Raw genomic sequence first — 21,028 nt, forward strand, 5'->3', positions numbered from 1 at the left:
ATTTGGGTAGCAATAGGTATGACTCCCATAAATTTATGGATTTCAAAGGAAAATACATGGATTCTAGCGAAAGAGAAGTAGGGTTTGAAAGAATTTAGCAAATTGAACAATGTGAAGAGATGATTATGGGTTATGTGTAGGGATGGAGATTAAAAAATTTGGTCAATGGGGGCAGGTGCTAACGATGATCAACATATAATCTTGGTTTGCTTCTGTATAAATGTTGGGCTTTAAAGAAAACGATGATTGTCCGATAATGGACTTCACAGAGTGATAGAAGATTCAAAATCATCTATGTTATGACTTGTTAAAAACGCTTGGCTTAAACTTTAATATTTCGGAATTTTATATCTTTCAGCATTAAAGTGTCGACAGTAGATTTTGAGGGAGTTGAAGATGATAGATTTTGATAAGAAATTCAAAAACATCATTTTTATATTCTCCAAAGTTTTTCTGATTTTTTCACAAAAGAATTTCGAATTTATCCAAATTGATTCAGCTTATAATAACTACAAAATTTGAACTTTGTTATCCTATTTCTTGAAAGTGAATAGTGTTAAAAGGTGAGGCCCCTTAAATCGTTTTTCATTAATTTGGAGAGATCGATGCTAATGGAAGCATGTCGTCAATTTGAAAACACACAAGAGATATCTCCAATATCCATTAAACATGGGAGGCTAAATCACCAACTTTTTTCTTTGAAGTTGATTCCTATGAGAGATGAAAACACATGTTTATCTCTAATATTGATAGAACATGAGATTTAAATTGCCCATTTCCCTCCTAAAAAGTTAGATGGATGTTGAAAGTGATGGTCATTAAGTCATTTTTCATGAGTCCTAGTATAAAATATAAAAAAAAAATCAAATTTGGTAATAATTCGATATAGTTAATTCGGATAAGTTCAGAAAAATTTCGTTTAAAAATAGGGGAATTTCTAAAGACACGTCATGTTCAACTTCCCTCAAATCCCTATATATATATAGGGTCCCGTTCAACAACAAACATTTTGGCAAAACATTTTTCAAAACATGGGTTAGAAGTTTTAGAATGGGTTGATTTTTGGTGAGGAGATCATCCTCACCAAAAATCAGCCCATTCTAAAACTTCTAGTCCCATGTTTACAAGTTGAAAAATCGTGGAACGTTCATTTTTTGTAAACCATTTTTGATGGGGTTAGAAGTTTTGGAATGGGCTGATTTTTGGTGATGATGATCTCCTCATCGTAGAGATCATTCTCACCAAAAATCAGTCCATTCCAAAATCTCTAATCCATGTTTTGAAAAATGTTTTGCCAAAATGTTTGTTCATCGACCCTAAAGTTTGCCGTACATTTTTCAAAACATGGGTTAGAAGTTTTGGAATTGACTGATTTTTTGTGAGGATGATCTCTATGATGAGGAGATCATTATCACCAAAAATCAGCCTATTCCAAAACTTCTAACCCCATCAAAAGTGATTTACAAAAATTGGACGGTCCACGATTCTTTAATTTGTAAACTAAGGTTATAAATTTCAACATGACCTGATTTTTTGAGAGGATGATCTCTTCACCGTAGAAATCATCCTCACAAAAAATCAGCTCATTCCAAAGCTTCTAACCCATGTGTTTGAAAAATGTTTGGCAAACTTTAGGGTTGCTGAACTGCTCCCTATATATATAGGGTCGGGATCTAAAGATGCACAAATCTACTCAGCCGTCAGATTAAAAGATGATCCAACAGCTCATGTTATAAAGTAAAGAAACACATGCACGTGCTTTTAATAAACCATTTAAAAAATTCATTATTTGTAAATACCTCCCCGCACACATTCTTTGTGGACAGCATCAACCATGGTAATTGACAAGGTAGCCCATGTGGTTTCTCTGGTAAGTAGATTACTAGGGACGACATACAACATGAAATCGAACGTAATCATGATTGATAGTAAGCCACTTCCACCAACAAATCATTGGGAAGATTGGCCTAATCACCTATCATTTTTTAGTTAGTTAGAATTAGAATCTCTATGAAATGAAAGAATAGAGAGAATTAAATTCATAAATCTCTTTTCACCCACATAAGATTTGAAATTGAAACCAAAAATCTCAGAAAACTATAAGTTAGATTTCAGATTTATCTATTTCTCGGTACAACTTCTAACTTTAGATATAATATCAACAAACAAATATCAGAAAACAATAAGTTTACATTTCAGATCTATCTCTTTCTCTCCACAACGTTTAACTTTAGATATAATATCAGAAAACAATAAACTTAGATTTTAGATCTATCTCTTTCTCTTTACGACTTTTAGGGCATCAATGATGTTCTCACATTGAAGCACAGTAGTGGAGAAGATGAAATGGGTGCGGGGAGGTATTTACAAATAATTAAATTTTTTAGTCATTTATTAGAAGCACGTGCATATGTTGATCTACTTTATAACATGAGCTGTTGGATCATCTTTTAATTCAACGACTAAGTAGATTTATTGTTTTATGGTAGATTTGTGCGTCTTTGGATCTCGACCTATATACATATAAGATTTATATGTTGAATAAAATAAAATTTTGAGGTTGAAGGATAATTTTTTTATCATATTCAATGATTAATTGAAAAATCATCTATTAATTCATTGATTCACCTATTTAATGGGTTAAATAATAATTTGGAGAATTTTACATATTCAAAATTTGTGAGGATGGTACAAGTATGAGAATATTGAGGCCTAGGATGCACGTCGGGAGTTTGAAAAATATAAAGGTCTCTCTAATATCGATGCAAAATGTGGGGAGCTCAACCATCTTGGTTTTTTTTTTTCTTTTTTATAGCTTCTTTTGGCACCCAAACTTTTACTAATTACACCTCGATTTCTTAAATTAATTATTACACCCTATTTAAAAGACTAGAACACACCATTCAAACATTACAAGGGTTTTACTCAAAATATTATCTCAACATCACAAAACATTATAAAACCGGTCCAAACAATTTTAGTAGTTGTTTAAGGTCATGATTAAGCTAAAAAAAAATGAGAGGGCTTCGATTGGCACCCCAATTTTATTTTCAACCATTCAACCATTAACTTATTCCCCTTATTTTTAATTGTGATATAATAAGTAATATTTGGCGTGCTAATAGCAGTTTTTATTTTCTTAAATAAAATTCAATTGGACCTAATAAGGACGTATGTTGCCAATTTGAAAAGGGGGAGGTATATCTAATATCAATTAAAACATAGAAGGTAAAGCCTGTTTTTTTATATTTTAATATCGATCAAACATGAGGGATAAATCAGCATTTTTTTTTTTCCTACAAAAAGTCCCAAGCCAGCTCCGCCCGGGGGGGAGTATAAAACATGTCATCAATCTAATGGGGGTAAATTTAATATTGATCAAACATGAGGGTTAAATCAGCATTTTTTTCCTACAAAAAGTCCCAAGACAGCTCCGCCCCTGGTTACGTTGAACTTTATTTGATCTATCGATGATGAAGTTGAATTTTTTCACAATTATAGTTTGAATAATCGAAGATGACAAAACACTGATGGGGGTAAATCTAATATTGATCAAACATGAGGGTTAAATCAACATTTTTTTCATACAAAAAGTCCCAAGACAACTTCGCCCTTGGTTATGTTGAACTTTATTTGATCCATCAATGATGAAGTTGAATTTCTTCACAACTATAATTTGAATCATCGAAGATAACCAAACATTGAAGTTAGAAATAACTTTCCCTTGCAACTTTGAGTGTTGAACTTATGAAAGTCCAACTCTCAAAACACACCTTGCATAATCTAATAGCTTGTTGATTAAAAAATAATAATCTTCTTTAAATCTAAGAAAATAAGCATAAAAAATATCACTTCCCTTTACGACTCTCTCCATTAAGATAAAAATCACTTTCAATGGGACTTTCTTCCTTAATTAATTAGAGACACTAAAATTCATGTTTGGTTATTTATTTATTTTTTATTATTTCTCAAGATTTGTGGAAAACGTGAAAATAAAAAACTTTCGTCATTTTATGATAATCATGAGGGTATTTTGGGTATTCAAAATTATTTCGAAGCGGATGAGGCCATGGGGCCGGGTGAGGACTGAGGACTGTGGAGGGGTATTTAAATATTTTTGGAAAGTATTTATGGTAATTTTCGCAAACAAATATCTCATTGTCTGTGCGACATCGAGATCATTTAAAACAGATTGGAAAAATAAAAATAAAAAATCAAACAAACCAGAACCCTAGTTTTTGATTTTGATCGATTAGACTTCACCATGGGAGCTAGTCGGAAACTCCAGGGCGAAATTGATCGAGTTCTGAAAAAAGTTCAGGAAGGCGTCGATGTCTTTGACAGCATCTGGAACAAGGTTGTTTACCTACTGAGAAAACCCTTTTTGTTTTTTAATTTTTTTTCTTTTGATTTCTTATTATCGTCGATTTTCATTTGTATGTATTTGTTGATTCTTCGTTTAGTTAATTTTTTTTTTTTTTGTGTGGCGATTTTAGGTTTACGACACAGATAATGCCAATCAGAAAGAGAAGTTCGAGGCGGATTTGAAGAAAGAGATTAAGAAACTTCAGAGATACAGAGACCAGATCAAGACATGGATACAGTCGAGCGAGATCAAAGATAAGAAAGTTAGTATCTGTTTTTCTCTTTTATTATTATTATTATTATTATATTTACTTTTTTTATTCTTTTTTATTTGTTGTGTTGTTGAATGATTGAATTCCTAGACTTCCACCATAGATAAATAATTTTAATTCCCAAATGAAAATCCTTGACATCGAAGTGTTCTCCAATGCCCCATGACATTGTATTTGCTTCACCCCTCTAATTTTTCATAAACAACTCTCCTAGATCATTTAGGCTTAGTTGATGAATGAATGAAAATTTGATTTTGGTTGGGTACCCATAGCCGAAGAATAATTGAGGGAAAAACTTATGAAAAAGATGTGATGATGAAATAAAAATGGAAATAAATTTTTTTTTTTTTTTGATAGGTGAAATATTGTTAAATTTTTAGAATTCATGGAATTACAACTGAAATCATGGATAATATGGGAAACTATGTTTTTAAAATGCTTAGTTGTGAGACGAGGAGTTTCACTTGCTAAAGCCGTTAGGCACAAGCTTCAAATGTATGCATTTTCAAATAGATAAATAATTAAATATACAAATAAAAGTAGAAAAAAAAATGCCTTTTCCGGTATAATTTTGAAGCTCTGAATATTGTAAATGCTTAAACTATTCGAACATTTTTTTACCTTCTCTTGCTACTCAGTTCAGTTATTTGAGGAAAATGTGTGTGATGGCCTTGTTTCTCTTTTGAACATTTTTTTGGTCTCTATTTCGTATCTCGTTGTTGTTTTGTTGAGATTTGTTGATCTGTTTTCAACAATTCATATATTTAGCAGTGAACAATCATGAATTGATACTTGAAAAATATCGATAGGAGCATCTTCTCAGTATCTTAGGGTGTCAGGCTTGGGTCCACATCCACAGGTGTTGCACTTGATCTTTTCCTTCCCAAAATCACTTATTCAACAATACTATGGTTGTTGAACCATTATTTTCAATGTTCATGACTAACTATGTGTACTATTATTATTATTATTATTATTTTCCTTTGTGAAGATTTAACTATTAACCATATGTATGTATTATATATTCTGAATATTCTTCTCTATCTTATCGTGGGTATTGTCATGTTTATTGCAGTAATCAATGTTATGTTGGTTACTTTGGGTTCTCCTAATCAGTATTTTTGGCTTTTTTTGTTGGTGCGTTGGGTATGTTCATTTGTGACCAAGTGATGCAGAGTGCGTGGGTAAATCTTCTACGGTTGTGGAATTCATGATTGTGAAGTTGACGAACGATTTTTTGATATATGTTGACATAGGTTAGTGCCTCTTATGAGCAGGCTCTGTTGGATGCTCGCAAGCTTATTGAGCGTGAAATGGAAAGATTTAAGATCTGTGAGAAGGAGACCAAAACAAAAGCCTTCTCCAAAGAAGGGCTGGGCCAACAACCCAAAACTGTAAGTGTCAATTTGCCTTGTTTTCTATCATGGTTGCAAATCCTCCAACTATTGTACTGAGGCTGTTACTGATAGAATCTGAGTGAGTTATTTTATTTTTTCAAAGTCCAAAGTATGGGGTATGTTCTTAGTGGCCTTAGACTACTGTTTATGGTGGTTTTTATTCATGATTCAAATAGTATTGTTCCCTTTTAGTTGTATATCCCTAATTTAACGCTTTTATCCTAGTTTCCTTGTCTCATCAGAGTTGGTGGTTCATCCATTATTTATCTTATTAAATCGATACTCACATCTATTGTTTTTTTGCTTGCTTTGTAATAGGATCCGAAAGAGAAGGCTAAATCAGAGACTAGGGATTGGTTGAACAACGTGGTATGCACTTTATTTATGATATCTGATTCTCTACCTTTTATGCTTGAATAAGTATTTGGTCTTTTTTCCTTTTTCTTTTGATAAGTAGACGATTTTATTACAACAAAGAAAAGGAGGTCGATTGACCTACAATCCAAAAATGAAATATATGTTCATTGTAATATTAAATTTTAATGTTTCATGGTTATGTTCAAAGTTTACCAAGATTGATTGTAGGAAGACCTTTTCATCACATGCTTTTTACTTTTTATGCACCATGCCTGCATGTTTCTGTTCAGTTATGCACATGGGGTTTTGGTTGTGAACGTGGGTGTTGAAGTGCAGATTGAATCCTGAGTTCGCTTGTTTACTTTTTTTTTCCTTTTCAGTTTTAGTTTCCCTCTCTTTCCTCTTCCCAGTGTTTGGAAAAGTGAAAATGTACCAGCTGGTTAATTAGTGACTGAACGTGGTCTAAATGAATTGAAAATGTTTCCTTTTTGACCGTGGGACTTTACAATTCAAGTTTTTTGTTGATTTGTAATCATATTTCATCTATATTATTTATGTGTTTTTTGTTTCTATTTACCCATCTCATTTTAATTCGCGACAGATGAATTGTATTGTATTTCTTCATCGTATTTTGGTCTTTTGTGATTTGTTTCCTATTTGTCTCTTGCTTATAGGCTTTCTGATATAAAGCAAACCTAAAAATAGCTTAACATGTCTCTTGTGTTTTTAATAGGTAGCAGAGCTGGAGTCCCAGGTTGATTACTTTGAAGCTGAGGTTGAGGGGCTCTCTGTGAAGAAAGGAAAAACAAGGCCACCGAGACTAGTAAGTAACACGGAAAGCCACTACATTCAGATATTCTACTATCCAATGCATTTTTTAATATTTGTGGGTTTTTTGTAACATTTACATATTGATGGATAACTTTTTGTTTTGCAGACACATTTAGAGACATCTATTGTTCGGCATAAAGCTCATATAATGAAGCTAGAGCTGATTTTAAGATTGCTAGATAATGATGAATTGAGCCCTGAGCAGGTCAATGATGTCAAAGAATTTTTAGAAGACTATGTTGAACGCAATCAGGTTTGCATTAGCCAATATTCCTATCTTACTATTTTAATCACTTGCAATTGGTCTACTTAGGATGTTACATAAAGCGTTGCTTTTATTTTTGGGTTGCCTTACTTTCTTTTGCCATTTATTGTGCAGAATCCTATGGAAGTTCGGGATTTTGAAGTTACCAGTATTAATAACTCCCCCTCTTTAATCATTTTTGTAGGATGATTTTGATGAGTTCGAAGATGTTGATGAGTTTTACATCTCTTTACCATTAGACAAGGTGGAATCACTTGAGGATCTGGTTACAATTGCTCCTCCTAGTCTTGTTAAGGTGACCTCTCCATTTATCATATGTTATGATTTGGCTGATTATTTTCTTCAGAAAAAGCTTCTTGAGTTTCTAAATGGTTGTAAAGGACTATACCCAGTGTCTTGTACTCTTGTTTTGATATAAAAATGCCCAGTGGTCTAGGATACCTATATAGGCTGCAAAACAAATGAAGGCCCTTTAGTTGCACAAAGAAAGAGTAGGTACTCGAGTGGACTTGGGTGCATTTGTGGGGGAAGCGACTGTTTCGAACCAGTTTTACTGTTTCGAGCTAGTTTTACTGTTTCAAACTAGTTTTAATTGAACCATTTCTAGGAGGCAAAGTAATATTCCTGAGTGGAAGAGGGACCAAGAGTGAGACCTAGGGAACTAGCAGCTATAGGAAAACCCCTTTAATATTGAAACAACCCATCCCACCTCCCAAACCATTTTTTTAAAAGGCCCAGTGAATAGTGAAGGGTAAGAGGCTACATATAATGTAACCTCCTTGGGAAAAAGCATTCGGTGGCCCAACTACAAGAGACGTCCATGATCAACCTTGGTAAAACCCAATACATATCAAAGAGACCTAGCTAACAAACAGTGAAGGAGTAGATGATATACTAACTCACTGCTCCCTTTGCATATGGGGCAAATTTTTGCCAATGATCCTTTTACGAGAAATCAAGTGATTCTAAGGGAAAAAATAATTTTAGAAGGGCCTTTAGAACTCACATATAAGTTGGAAAGCCAATAAATTGGGGGAAGGGGATGCAAATGAAAGCTTTAAAATTACCATCCCTATTCCACATCTATGCTCTCTTATTGTTGTTCATGGGGAGATTGCCACGAACATTGATATGAGTGAGAAGACTAGCAGCTAAGGCTTTCCCCAGGTCCTTATTAGTGGGGAGTGATTAAAGATTGAAACATTGCCCTGTAATCGGTGATTGCAAATACTTTTTTTTTTTTTTTTGATAAGTATAATATATTGCCAAAAAAAAGGGGAGAACAAATACAAGGAGGCCGAGTAAGCCTCTTAAAGAGCAACAAAACTAAAAACAGCTAGAACATCAATGATTGCAAATACTTATTATCTTAGGACATATGTTAGGAGCATTTTTTGCTACCCGATGTACGCATTATTCTTGAGGTTGTCGAGCCTAGCCATCTTTCTTCCATGCCATTTTGATTTGAGAACATATGGTTTAAACACCTGATTTTTTGGAAAAAGTGGGTGAATGGTAGTCTACTTTTGAGGGTAAAGTTGGGGGATGTGTGTCCCCAGAAAGCTAAAAGCTCAAAAGGAGAAGATAAATTTTGGGCATAGAAGAATTTGGGAAAATAATGAGAAGAGGAACTTCTTGGGCTGTCTAAGCCAGGGGAAATTTGTTGGAAACATGAAGCCAAGGAGAGATGGCTGAAGGAAGGAGATAAACAACACCAAATTCTTCTATTGTGCAGCTCATGTACATAAAATGCCAACTTGATCTCCAGGCTTAAGAGAAATGAAAATCTAGTTGAAGGGGAAGCACACATAAGGAAGATGCATATTTTATGCTAAATTGTATTCAGAGCAAGAAAGATGCAACCTGCTCCTGGATGGCCTTCACTTCGATCAAATTAGCCTAGAGGAATGGGCAAAATCTAGATCCTTATACTTCTTTCTCCATTTTAAGAGACTCGAGATTGCAAAATAAATAGAGTGAGTAGTCTCATTAAAGCTGGCAAAGCAAACCAACAAATGAAAGAAAAGAAATAGAGATCAAGTAAAATTTGAAAATGAAAAATTAATTAACCCATAAGGCAAAACAACTTCTACTCAATTGCAGCAAATAACCCGGATATCCAAACCTTTGAAACACGAATCTCAGTACCTATTACATTGATCTTTCTGTTCCTACTACCCTTCGTGCATTCTATTTTATCATCTTTTTCTTTGTTGTGCAAGAAAATTATGGAGATTGGGAGGCACTATCAACGGCTCTTTCTCAATCCCCCTAATTTCAAACTCTTTTGGCAGTTCAAGTCTACTACATAAGAAAATCTATATTAATCATAAGTCTCCTCTTTAAGCATTGGCTTATAATCGTTACAGAAATTGTCGTTTTTGAGTGAATGATGGCATTGTTTGATTGATTTGAGAATCAAAGAATTTAGCTAGATGTAATTAGTACTTATCGGAACGAAAGAAAGAAAAAGAAAAAAAGGAATTGGATTAGGTATAAAGATTGTGGGGGATAGGGAGAGAGATGTATCTGATTAGAGATTGGAGGGAAGAGATAGGGTGCTCGTCCTGGACTTGGATCTGCCTTTGCCTCTGCTCTTGTCTTTGCTTTTCCTACGATTGGCTTTGGTGAAGCTATGATTAGGGTCTCTGCGTAATTGCTGATATGGGACATTGCATGAATTATGCCTCATGGACGAGAAAGAATTTGAGACCTTGGTTACACACTATTATCAAGAGTGCTTTTGATGTTTTTCTGTGTGATTCCTTTGATAAGACCTTAGAAGTATCTTTTGTACATCAAGTGATTTGACAATGTCACCAAATTTTATTTTTCAACAGGGTGTTGGGCCCGCAAGTGCGGTTTTAAGCTTGAAGACGTCTATAGCAACTTCACCAGCTCAAACATCGGTATGCCTCACGACGGTATTGATAAGGATGTAATGCAGATGTACTGTTACACCTGTTTTGACTCATTAGTATAGTAGTCTCGTAGGTTGGTCCCAATGCAATCACATACAATTGCCCTTCCCATCCCATAGATATTATTCAAAAGGCGGATGGAGAAAGCAGTGGTTAACAGAAAAAGCAGCTTTTTATGAAATGATCTGCCAAGGAATTTTATGATGCATTTGGATACATTAGGATTAAAGAATTTTATGTGTGCTTGTTAATAGCTATTATTTGTTTGGCATATAATAGGCGGAAAAAAGAAAAAAAGAAGGAAAATAAAAGGTACTTACAAAACCCTTATAATGCTATGTACAATGTGTGTACCTATGCATGGTTGCGGTCTAAAAATTAGAAAATGTAACTTCTTTTTCGTACTTTTTATGTTTTTCTTCCCCCCCCCCCCAACCCCCAAATTATTGCAATAAAAAATGTAGATTTAAATTTTAAATCATTTTAATTTGATACGCTCGTCTCTCTTTAATCTTGTTTACTTTTTACCCAAAGCATTTTTAACCTACATATCACGTGAGCATTGATGTCAGTGGTAGACATGGGTTCATGTCAAGTGCATTGACCCCAAAGGAAAAAAATCCATACAATTTATTCAATATGTTAAGATAATATTATTTATAACACTTTAGTTCGTGTTAAGTGTATGTTATAGTATCCATCTATTTAGAAGATATGATGACACTAAAATCAATAAGCACTATATAAGTAATATCTGAAGCAAAATATTTGAATATACTATAAATTTCCTGAAAATTTTGGTGAGTTCAATGCATGTTCTGGCACAGTAAGTTAGCAGAAAATGGAGTAACGTTATGTAGTTCATAACCATTTTAGCTCTCCATTTTGTATCCTGTAACTATTTTTTTCTGATAAGCAAGCATATTAGTGGTTAGAAATTAGTAGGTGAAGTGGGTTTTGAACCTAGGTAGCGGTATCAACTCTCACAGACCTTAACCAACTTTGCAAGTTGACACCTTCATCCTGTAAATTATTTTTGTTACTCTTGAATAGCCTACATAATGGTCGTTTAACTGCCTCTGGTTTTTGGTCTATTGTGATGTGTGGTAGTGGTTAATTTTTTCATTTCCAGGTCACATTACCATCTGCTGTTCAACAGGGTAATCCCATTCAGGACCAAGTTGAAGAAACAGCTTCCCTGGACAGTAATTCAGATATTGCTCCAAGAACCCCATCTTCCAAAAATGGTGTATTAGGTTCGTCGGCTTCATCCACTCCCACGGGGACTCAAGCTGCTGCTGCTACTGGTAATATTTCAGCACGCACTATGGTTGGTGGGTCTACGGCTTCGACAATCCTTTCAGGTCCACTATCTGTTCGAGGTGTCGATAACTCAGCCACTGCTCCTGTGTCTCCATCTCCTGTAAATATTTCTACTTCGGCGAAGGAGGAAGAGAATACAAGCTTCCCTGGCCGTCGATCTTCTCCAGCTCTTACTGATATTGGGCTAGGAAGGGGTATTGGTAGAGGGTCTGGAGTTGGAGGTGCATCGAGCCAATCGTCGAACAGTGTTCCTCAAAATTCTGGTAGTACAATCCCTAGCCCCGGAGCCCTTGGGGCAGTTCCTGCAGCATCTGAGTTGGCAAAAAGAAACATTTTGGGGGTTGACGAAAGAATTGGAAGTGGTGGTATTGTGCAACCACTGGTTTCCCCATTAAGTAATAGAATGCTCTTGCCACAGGTTTCCAAGTCTAGTGATGGAACAGGTCCAGTTGATTCTAATAATGTTGGTGAGGCTGCAGTTCTTGGTGGAAGAGTTTTTTCACCTTCTGTAGGTCCTGGTGTACAGTGGAGACCTCACAGTGGAAGTTCTTTTCAGAATCCGAATGAAGTGGTATGCTATTTTGTCATTCTGTTGTCATGCTTCAGCTCACAATGCATGGTCCCATGTAATCAGTCAAAATGATCTGTAATTTTTTTTAGCTCCACTTGACATTCATATGGAATATTATCAAATTTGTGTATCTGCTCTGGCATCACTGTACTTGTTTTTATTTGTTGGTATTTGATAGTTTAATTGTTACTTTTTGATATTCGGCTCTGTCACTTTTGAATATTTGAAAGCTCTTATTATTATTTACTGTTTTGAGTTTCATTAAATTGCTTGAATTTATATACTTTGGTCATTGAAAGTGACCAGTTAGTTACTCTATGATGTATGTAGATTTTCCTTGTACAGAGAGAACTCGATGCCTAACCATGCTTTATATGTTCTTTTTAAAATTCTTTTGGTGCTTTCATGTTTATGTAAAGCCGCTCTCATTATTCAGTAGTAGGATTTAAGACCATAATATTTATTGCAAGGCTTAAATTATTATCACCGTTTCATTTTTGATAGGATTTATCTGTTATGTTTATTCAGGGGCAATTTCGTGGAAGAACTGAGATTGCACCTGATCAGAGGGAGAAATTTTTGCAGCGACTGCAACAGGTTCAGCAACAAGGTCATAGTAACCTCCTTGGAGTGCCTCATCTTGCTGGTGGAAAGCAGTTCTCTACACAACAGCAAAATCCACTCTTACAACAGGTCCCTTTTCTTACTGGAGTACTTGTACATCATGTCATTTTGTTATGCAAGGCCTGATAATTGGATCTATATTTTTGTTTGTCATGTGAGAGGCCTATAGCAGCAGAGAACAGATTCTTTTTTTTACCTCGTTTCTTTCTTTCTTTTTTTTTCTTTGATCCAACAATGAAATTTATACTTTTCCTAGAGGTGTGTAGAAGCATGGATATTATTCCAATCACAAAATAAGCTTTTTAAATTTGAAGTCATACTTAAATCAACTTCCGGTTTCGGTTGAGATTACAGTGAAACATTGACTCTGGAACATTGAATGTTTTGGGAATGTCTTGGAATGGTGCAGTCAAGATCGTCTTTGTTTCTCTCCTTCTGAGACATAGCTTCGAAACGAGAACCTTGATAACTAAAATACCTATATTTTTTGTCATTTCTAAAATACCAAAACTTTAACCATATTTTTGATACCCAAACATTAGAATGTCCCAAAAATAATCGTGAAATAGTAGTTGTCGATCTCAGTATGAGGTAAAACATGTAACGGCTTACCAATAAGATTTTTGAATACAATGTGATGTCAACTACAAACATAGTTGTCAAATCACATACTTATGATCAACACATGCCTGTGTGCATATGCAATCTATCAGGATTTTTTTTTCTATATAAAAATGGAAAAATTGATAATTAAATGTAATATGAGTCTTGTTTGTTGTCAAATCACATATGCTATGGTTGTGATCAACACATGCCTGTGCGCATATGCAGTCACTTATCAGGATTTTTTTTTCCTAAATAGAAAAGAAAAAATGGAAAAAATTGATAATTAAATGTAATATGAGTCTATAAATAATATTTTAATAATTCTTTACAAATTCCATTATAATTTATTGTATTTTCATGTTTAACAAGTATTTAAGAATGCAACAAAATTAGCCAATTAAAAAGAAAATAATTTTTTTACTAATGTAACTGTGACTTTTGAACATACATACCAAGTATACAATAAATCATCCATACAAATATAAATGCAGTTTGCAATTCAAATTCTAAGAATAAATTTTATTTATACTTGGTAATTTTGTAGCTGTGTAGAATGATGATTTCTCTTCTGAATGTGAAATTTTATAGTGAACGAATCATAGACTAATCATAATTAAATGTGCCATTTGTCATGGTTTCCCAATTCCAGATGAGAACATCGTGGAGCCAAAGAATATGACTCATGATGATGAGTTGAATTAACCCGCTAACCATTGTTTTGAAAGCTACCTTGAGGATTATCTTCCATGAACTTGTTTCTTCCTGTCCTCATTTCCATCGTTCTATTTGTCTTCTATTTTTCTTTATTACTGTTCTGTATTTTCATAATTTTTTCTTACCCTAGACCCCATTTCCTTTCAACAGAGCCATACTCTTCAGTTTCTGACAATGTCTTTAAATTATTATCATGCTTGATTTTCTGTATTGTTACTGACCTGGCAAACATTAGCTTATGCAGTTCAACTCTCAAAGCTCACCCATACCACCTCAAGTTGGACTGGGACTTGGAGGTCAAGCATCAGGTATCAACAGTGTTACATCTGCCTCCCTACAGCAGTCGAACTCTATCCATCAACAGTCTACTCAGCATTCCTTAATGTCTAGTGGACCGAAAGATTCAGGTTATTCTATATTGATTCAGTAATCATCCACACTTATATATGTGATTGAATACAAGTTTGGTTACACTTGAATTTTTTACTTATGCATGATGCAGATGTTGGTCACGTGAAGGTTGAGGACCAGCAGCAACAGCAGAATCCATCTGATGATTCAAGTATGGAACCTGCGATGAGTTCTGGGCTCAACAAGAACCTCATGAATGAGGATGATTCTAAAACTCAATATGCTGTAGATACACCTGTAAGATGGGAACTTGTTAGTTCTAATTCCAGTTTGATATGTGCTAAATTTCTAAGACCCATTTCTTAAATTCTTGAACCAAGCCTTCTAGTTAATGTTTGGTGTGCTTTTTTACATGAACATTTATGCCTGGTTTTCATATTGTCTATGATAAGAAGTGCCACTGTGATAAGACGTGTGAATCCCACGTCCTAGGTTCAATTTAACCCCCTTGAACCCATACTTCTTATGCTAACCGCTAACCCATCTTTGCCTATCAAAAAAAATATTGTCTATGATATCATGTCTCGTAATTGTCGTTCACACTGAACTTTTCAAAAAAAAAAAAATTGTTATTCACGCTGACACATTGCCAACCTAGTGTTTTGGCTTGGTCCTTCCACGGTCATGGAAGGTGACAAGAAGTGGGAGTTGTGTTCCCATTCTCTTCTAATTTCGTGTTTCAATTCTTTATTATAACTCCTTGATAAGCTTAATTAGACCATGATAATTCCATATATGACATTATGACCTACTGTTTGTTTTTGTCTTAGAGACGTGCAATCTCAACTCATTGGGACATTGTTGTTCATCTGCCCTTTTCACTACTGCATAAAACAAAAATCCCTATTCACTCCTGCCTTTTTGTTCATGATATCAACTCTATCTTAGTCAATCCATAAGCATCTATGTTTCCTCCTTGAGATAAATATAATTAAGTTCAAATATCAGCTTTGGAGTATGAATTTCGTGGGTCCTATTTACTGCTATTGAAGCCTAGTTTAAAGTCTACAAATGAGAATTCTTAAGTGAACTTTCTTGATGTTTATTATTTGCAAGAAATTGTTTATATTTTGTAAAGGAGATTATCTCTATAGGAGTAAATGAAGAGTTATTTCAATAAGTTGTAAGTACTTATGCTGGTTAATGCAGGTAGGAGGATCTGGCTCTTTGACAGAAGCTACCCAAGTGCCAAGGGACACTGATCTCTCTCCTGGACAACCTTTGCAATCGAATCAGCCTTCAGCCAGTTTGGGTGTCATCGGTAGAAGAAGTGTTTCGGACCTTGGTGCCATTGGTGATAATCTTAGTGTTTCAGCTACAAATTCTGGAGGAATGCATGATCAATTGTACAATTTGCAGATGCTTGAGGCCGCTTATTACAAGCTTCCTCAACCCAAAGACTCTGAACGTGCAAAGAACTATATTCCAGTATGGGACTTTCCTGGTTTAAACCTTACTTGCCAAGAAACTTTTGGGATTTATCAACCATCTTTGATCTGACAAACATTTTTTTTTTTTCAAATTTACAGAGACATCCTGTAGTTACTCCTTCAAGCTATCCTCAGGTGCAAGCACCCATTATTGATAATCCTGCCTTCTGGGAACGATTGGGTGTAGATAATTTGGTCTCTGATACCCTGTTCTTTGCATTTTACTATCAGCAGGTATTATTAAAGAAAATCTTTTCATCTTTGCTTACTTTCTAGTGCACTTTTTGAGATCTCATCATTTTGGGCTTGGTCTTATGTTAAATACTTTACACAGAATACTTACCAGCAATACTTGGCTGCAAGAGAGTTGAAAAAGCAGTCGTGGAGATACCACAGGAAATATAACACTTGGTTTCAACGGCACGAGGAGCCAGAAGTCACCACCGATGAATATGAACTAGGGACATATGTGTATTTTGATTTCCATATTTCCAATGATGACTTACAGCAGGGATGGTATGTTAACTTCACTCTGTTTTTAGGAATGAATTTATTTTTTAGTAATATACACCATTAAGCTTGCACACTAAGCCCCGTTTATATTGTTTATACCCCCAAATCTTTGGGACAATGCCATCTGGACGGCGATTCTGTGTAATGTTAAACTTCTCGTATAATTATCTTCCATTCTTCAGTAAGATTATCATTATCCTTTATATTTGTTTCTACTGTAGTATGTTAATCTTCAGTATTTCCTTGAGCAATGGTGAATGGGAAAGGAGTTGGATTCATTCTCTGGAAAGGTGGAGGGAGCAGGAAATAACTATTCGCTTTGTCCTTCTTTTTTTATTTTTTATTATTCATTGATCATAGTTTTTGGATATCAAAGAAGTCATGCTTGTGGGCGTCAATTCTGACCCATTGTTGCATTGGTGATTTCTTTTGTTGCATAGATAGATGCTCGGTATCCATTTGCAGCCACCTAATTACAAACTTCATGTATGAATCATATCTTGAGATCTCGAGACTAAGTATGCATTATACCATAAGAATCATTGGAACAAGTTCTTTTTGCACCTTTGTTGTAATCAACTAAGTTCTACTGGTTTGAGCATTGTTGACTGTTATGGTCATCAATGGCTTTGGTGTTTTTCCTTCTTTGATGAGTACCCCTTTGTTGATCTCGAAAGAAGTCAATGTGTTGTCCCAGTTTTGGTTGAGGGCAACTTGTGTGATTTACATATATAAGTTGTTATTGAAACAAATTTTCCCTAGGTGAATTTTGGTGGATTTCCACCTTGAAGATTGTGTAGGAAACTCTTGATTTAACCATTTAGGACCCAAAAACCAACAAATTGATGCCATTTAGAAGCAGTGTTTTAAAGGACCTAAGGTGTACTTGAGGTGAGGCGTAAGCCTCAAGTAATTTAAAAAAAAATTCCTAAAAATATATATAAAAATTATAATAAATATATATATATATATATTATATATATATATATATATATATTATATATATATATATATATATATATATATATATATTAAAGTAAACAATCTTCAAGCATCAAATGAACATTAAACAATAAAAATGTAGGGAAGAAGCAATGTAATATAGTAACAAAAGAGCAATGTATCATCACTCTTAGAGTCATAGAGTATCAACCATCAATAAACTACTACACTAGGCCTAGGAATGAAGTTTTAGACCCTATTATAAACTAGAGAAGAATTAAAAGAACTGAAAATCTACTTCCTCTAGGCAATTCTATCAACCACCATCATAAATAGGTAGAATAGAACAAAAAAACATAAGAATCAAACACAAAAACAAGAGAGAAATATGAGATTTTGAAAAAAGAAAAAAATGTAAAAAGTTCAAGAATGTACATAGAAAAATCACATACCTCAAAACCTTAGAAAATCCTTGATTTGTTGGTTCTATTTAACTACATTCTTCGTAAGAAAGTTGTAGGAATCGATGAATTCGAAATCAAATGAGTATTGGAGCCTCTAGGAAGAAATCTTGGTGTAGAGAGATTTTAGGGTTTCAAAAAGTGATTTTAAGAGATCTCTTGATAACCTACTTTTAGAAGAAACACTCTTATTTAGTAGACTTTAGTAAACAAAAGACGGGGGGGGGGGGGGGGGGGTAAAATAAAGAAGCAAGACAACAAAAACAAAATTCCCTTTTTTGACCCAAGACTTTGGTGGCTGTCGAACATATTGAGGCGTAAGCCTCAGTTATTATTGAGGCATGAGGCGTACGCCTTACACCTCTGAGGCATAAACCTCACTGATATTTGCTGAGGCGTACGACTTTTAAAACACTGATTAGAACTGGACTTGTGTACAAATGTGAACATGTCTAAGTTGACCTTGGTGCAAGGTTCTCGATTCACGGGAAATTTCAAGAAGAAAAGATCGTGTGTATGACATTGTTCTCCAACATATGATTACACTGATGATTTTTTGTACACAGTTCGTACTGTCAGTATGCATCCACTGCTATCTAATCATGAATTATGTGAGATTAGAACCTTGCTATCGGTGTCTTGAGATCCTTGAAACACATTCACTGCACCAGCTTTCCAACACATTTGGAAGTTGACTCCCTCTAGTTCTCTACGATAGTTGATTATTCTGAATTTTTGACCTCCAGTCCTTAAATTCTTGCCATGGAATACCTTTTGTTTGTGTCGGGTCCTTTGTGTGTGAGCACAAAAAATTGGTAAACACCATCACTGCTTGATAGAAGGTTCTTAAAGTTGGGGCCAAAAGGTAGACTCTCCAATTATTTTCTGTGAAAATGGATTTCCATTCTCTTTTTTTCTCATATTTTTCATTTGGTTGGAAACTGGGTATGGTGTGATCAAACCTGTGAGCTGATGGTTGCAGTCATAGTTGCCCACAAATTTTGATTTCATATACTCATTTTTATTTTTTATTTTTTATGTTTTATATACTCTTCTCTCTTCCCCCCCCCCCCCCCCCCCCCCCTAAATTCATAATTGAACAAAAGTAATTATTGACCATTGTCCATTTTTCTGTGGCTTGTGCTTCTATAGGCGAATACCTTTATACTAACCATATAACTGTATAAAGGTGTTAGGTATGGTGTGGTTTCAGGAGCAATCCCGTTTGATCCTAAACCCTTACTCGTCTTTCATCATCATCTATGCCTTATCCTAATATTGGGTTTGGCAAGATAAATTATTTTTAGCTGTTCAACTCCATCTTAGAGCCATATCATTGGTCATCAACTTATACGTCTCCATTGCATATTTTTATTGGATTGTTGGGTTGTACTAATTGTACGTTATGTTGATACCTTGGTCATAAAATGAAACCAGTGGGCCAGTTTGTTTATTATTAAGTGTGATCTGTTGACATGTTTTTTCCGCATTTTCATTCATCCTGAAAGACCATGGCTTGAAGGATCCATATTTCACCTAATTTTATTCTTGGTATTAAATTTGTCTTAGAATTTTTTTGTTTTGTTTTGAATTTGTCTATGAATATGTTACACTGCTGATACACAGGTGCCAGAGGATCAAGACTGAGTTCACTTTTGAGTACAGCTTCCTTGAAGATGAACTCGTCGTATAGGATATGTGCAGTAGACCTAAAGCCTTGAACTTGGTTAGTTAACTCAATCTATGCTCGGCTTTCTTTCAGGAACTTGTTTTAGTTTGAAACAATAGTAGTAATATTGCATCCTATGTAACGTTTATCAGTTGAGGACAGTAGATAGCACCAAACCTTGTTATATTCCCAGTAATAATGGGAACCTTTTCTAGAAGATGTTGGATCCCTCAAATTCTTCTTAGTTTTCATTCTAACTCTGGAATAAACAATCTGGGGACCTACAGTTCTATACAACATTAAATAGAAGTTTCACTAAAAAGTTCCTATACTATTCAACTTTGTAACTCATAATATAATCTGTAAATAGAATGCAACACCCTCTCCCCTCCAAGATTAAAATCAATTATGTTATCATTTATTTTTCCATTTATTGATCAGTTCATTTTTTCAATTGGATTTATTTATAATATGATATAATGTACTCAAATGATAAAAGAAAAATCCTTTAAAAATAGGTTAAAATGATAAAATGTATGCTGGCACTCAAGATTCAATCTTCTTCAACCATCAAATCTCAAGAACAAGATACGGTTTTTAGAGAGGTTGAAGTTGGGGAAGAAATTTAAACAATATAAAATAATAATTTCTACAATACCTGAATTGTCCAAAACTTTCCTGTATTTATCTGTGAATCAAATCAAACTAACCTCCCTTACCATGCATGAGTAGGTATGCTTGATATATATGTTTTCCCCACTTTGGCCCCCTCATTTTAACATTATTAACGACTGTTATAATTTCTACTTGTACTATCATGTCTATGAATTTGCTTTCAGGATACTTGCTGAAAATTGACCGGCAAATTGGATTTTTCATTAGCAAGGCGACCTGGAAAAACATAAACCAAAACTACTCTTTAACTTGAACATGGATTGTGGTGGACTTGTACCCCATTATTAGAACTTTAGTGTTTTTGACATCTGAATTCCAAGTGAACCTTGAGTTTTTATTCATAAAGTAGTTCCTAAATACATTTCTGCTTTATTCTGGAAAAACATAAACCAAAACTACTCTTTAACTTGAACATGGATTGTGGTGGACTTGTACCCCATTATTAGAACTTTAGGGTATGTTTGATTGCACATGGAAAATAGGGTGAAAAATCAATTTCCATGGAAAATGACATTTTTCAAGTGTTTGATTGCACATGGAAATGGAAATTCATTTTCCACCCCATTCAAAAAGTCCACTAAATCATCGATTTCACTTTCCCACCCATATGGGTGGGAAAATGAAATCCACCCCATATTTTCCATCCTCAATTCTTCCCTACTACCACCACCACCACCATTA

General features: G+C 34.5%; 1 protein-coding gene across 13 annotated transcripts; it reads left to right on the plus strand.

The window, feature by feature from the left end:
• Nucleotides 1-4,136: 4,136 nt before the first annotated feature.
• On the plus strand, nucleotides 4,137-20,719 carry LOC147397115 (transcription regulator NOT2/NOT3/NOT5 family protein). Of its 13 annotated transcripts, none has more exons than XM_086452573.1 (17): nucleotides 4,137-4,357; nucleotides 4,497-4,628; nucleotides 5,894-6,031; nucleotides 6,353-6,403; nucleotides 7,125-7,214; nucleotides 7,329-7,475; nucleotides 7,672-7,782; nucleotides 10,328-10,411; nucleotides 11,541-12,302; nucleotides 12,831-12,995; nucleotides 14,482-14,653; nucleotides 14,749-14,909; nucleotides 15,807-16,085; nucleotides 16,187-16,321; nucleotides 16,422-16,603; nucleotides 19,630-19,729; nucleotides 20,512-20,719. In XM_086452573.1, the coding sequence occupies exons 1-16, from the start codon at nucleotides 4,265-4,267 to the stop codon at nucleotides 19,694-19,696; spliced, it is 2,769 nt and encodes a 922-aa protein (XP_086308699.1). In that variant the 5' UTR covers nucleotides 4,137-4,264; the 3' UTR covers nucleotides 19,697-19,729; nucleotides 20,512-20,719. The 13 variants fall into 13 exon arrangements, with proteins under 13 accessions (XP_086308699.1, XP_086308702.1, XP_086308706.1 ...); XM_086452576.1 differs by having other exon boundaries at nucleotides 10,328-10,396; XM_086452580.1 differs by having other exon boundaries at nucleotides 10,328-10,396; nucleotides 11,568-12,302.
• Nucleotides 20,720-21,028: the final 309 nt, after the last annotated feature.

The sequence above is a fragment of the Akebia trifoliata genome, chromosome 8, assembly GCF_017979445.1.
Source record: "Akebia trifoliata isolate Shusen 1 chromosome 8, ASM1797944v1, whole genome shotgun sequence".
Taxonomy (NCBI): domain Eukaryota; kingdom Viridiplantae; phylum Streptophyta; class Magnoliopsida; order Ranunculales; family Lardizabalaceae; genus Akebia; species Akebia trifoliata.

Excerpts from the sequence above, each read along its gene's own strand:
- LOC147397115 (XM_086452573.1), top strand. The coding sequence starts at position 4,265 with ATGGGAGCTAGTCGGAAACTCCAGGGCGAAATTGATCGAGTTCTGAAA. Across the intron at positions 4,629-5,893 it reads GCGAGATCAAAGATAAGAAA|GTTAGTGCCTCTTATGAGCA; the intron begins GTTAGTATCTGT and ends ATGTTGACATAG. Across the intron at positions 16,086-16,186 it reads GTGCAAAGAACTATATTCCA|AGACATCCTGTAGTTACTCC; the intron begins GTATGGGACTTT and ends TCAAATTTACAG.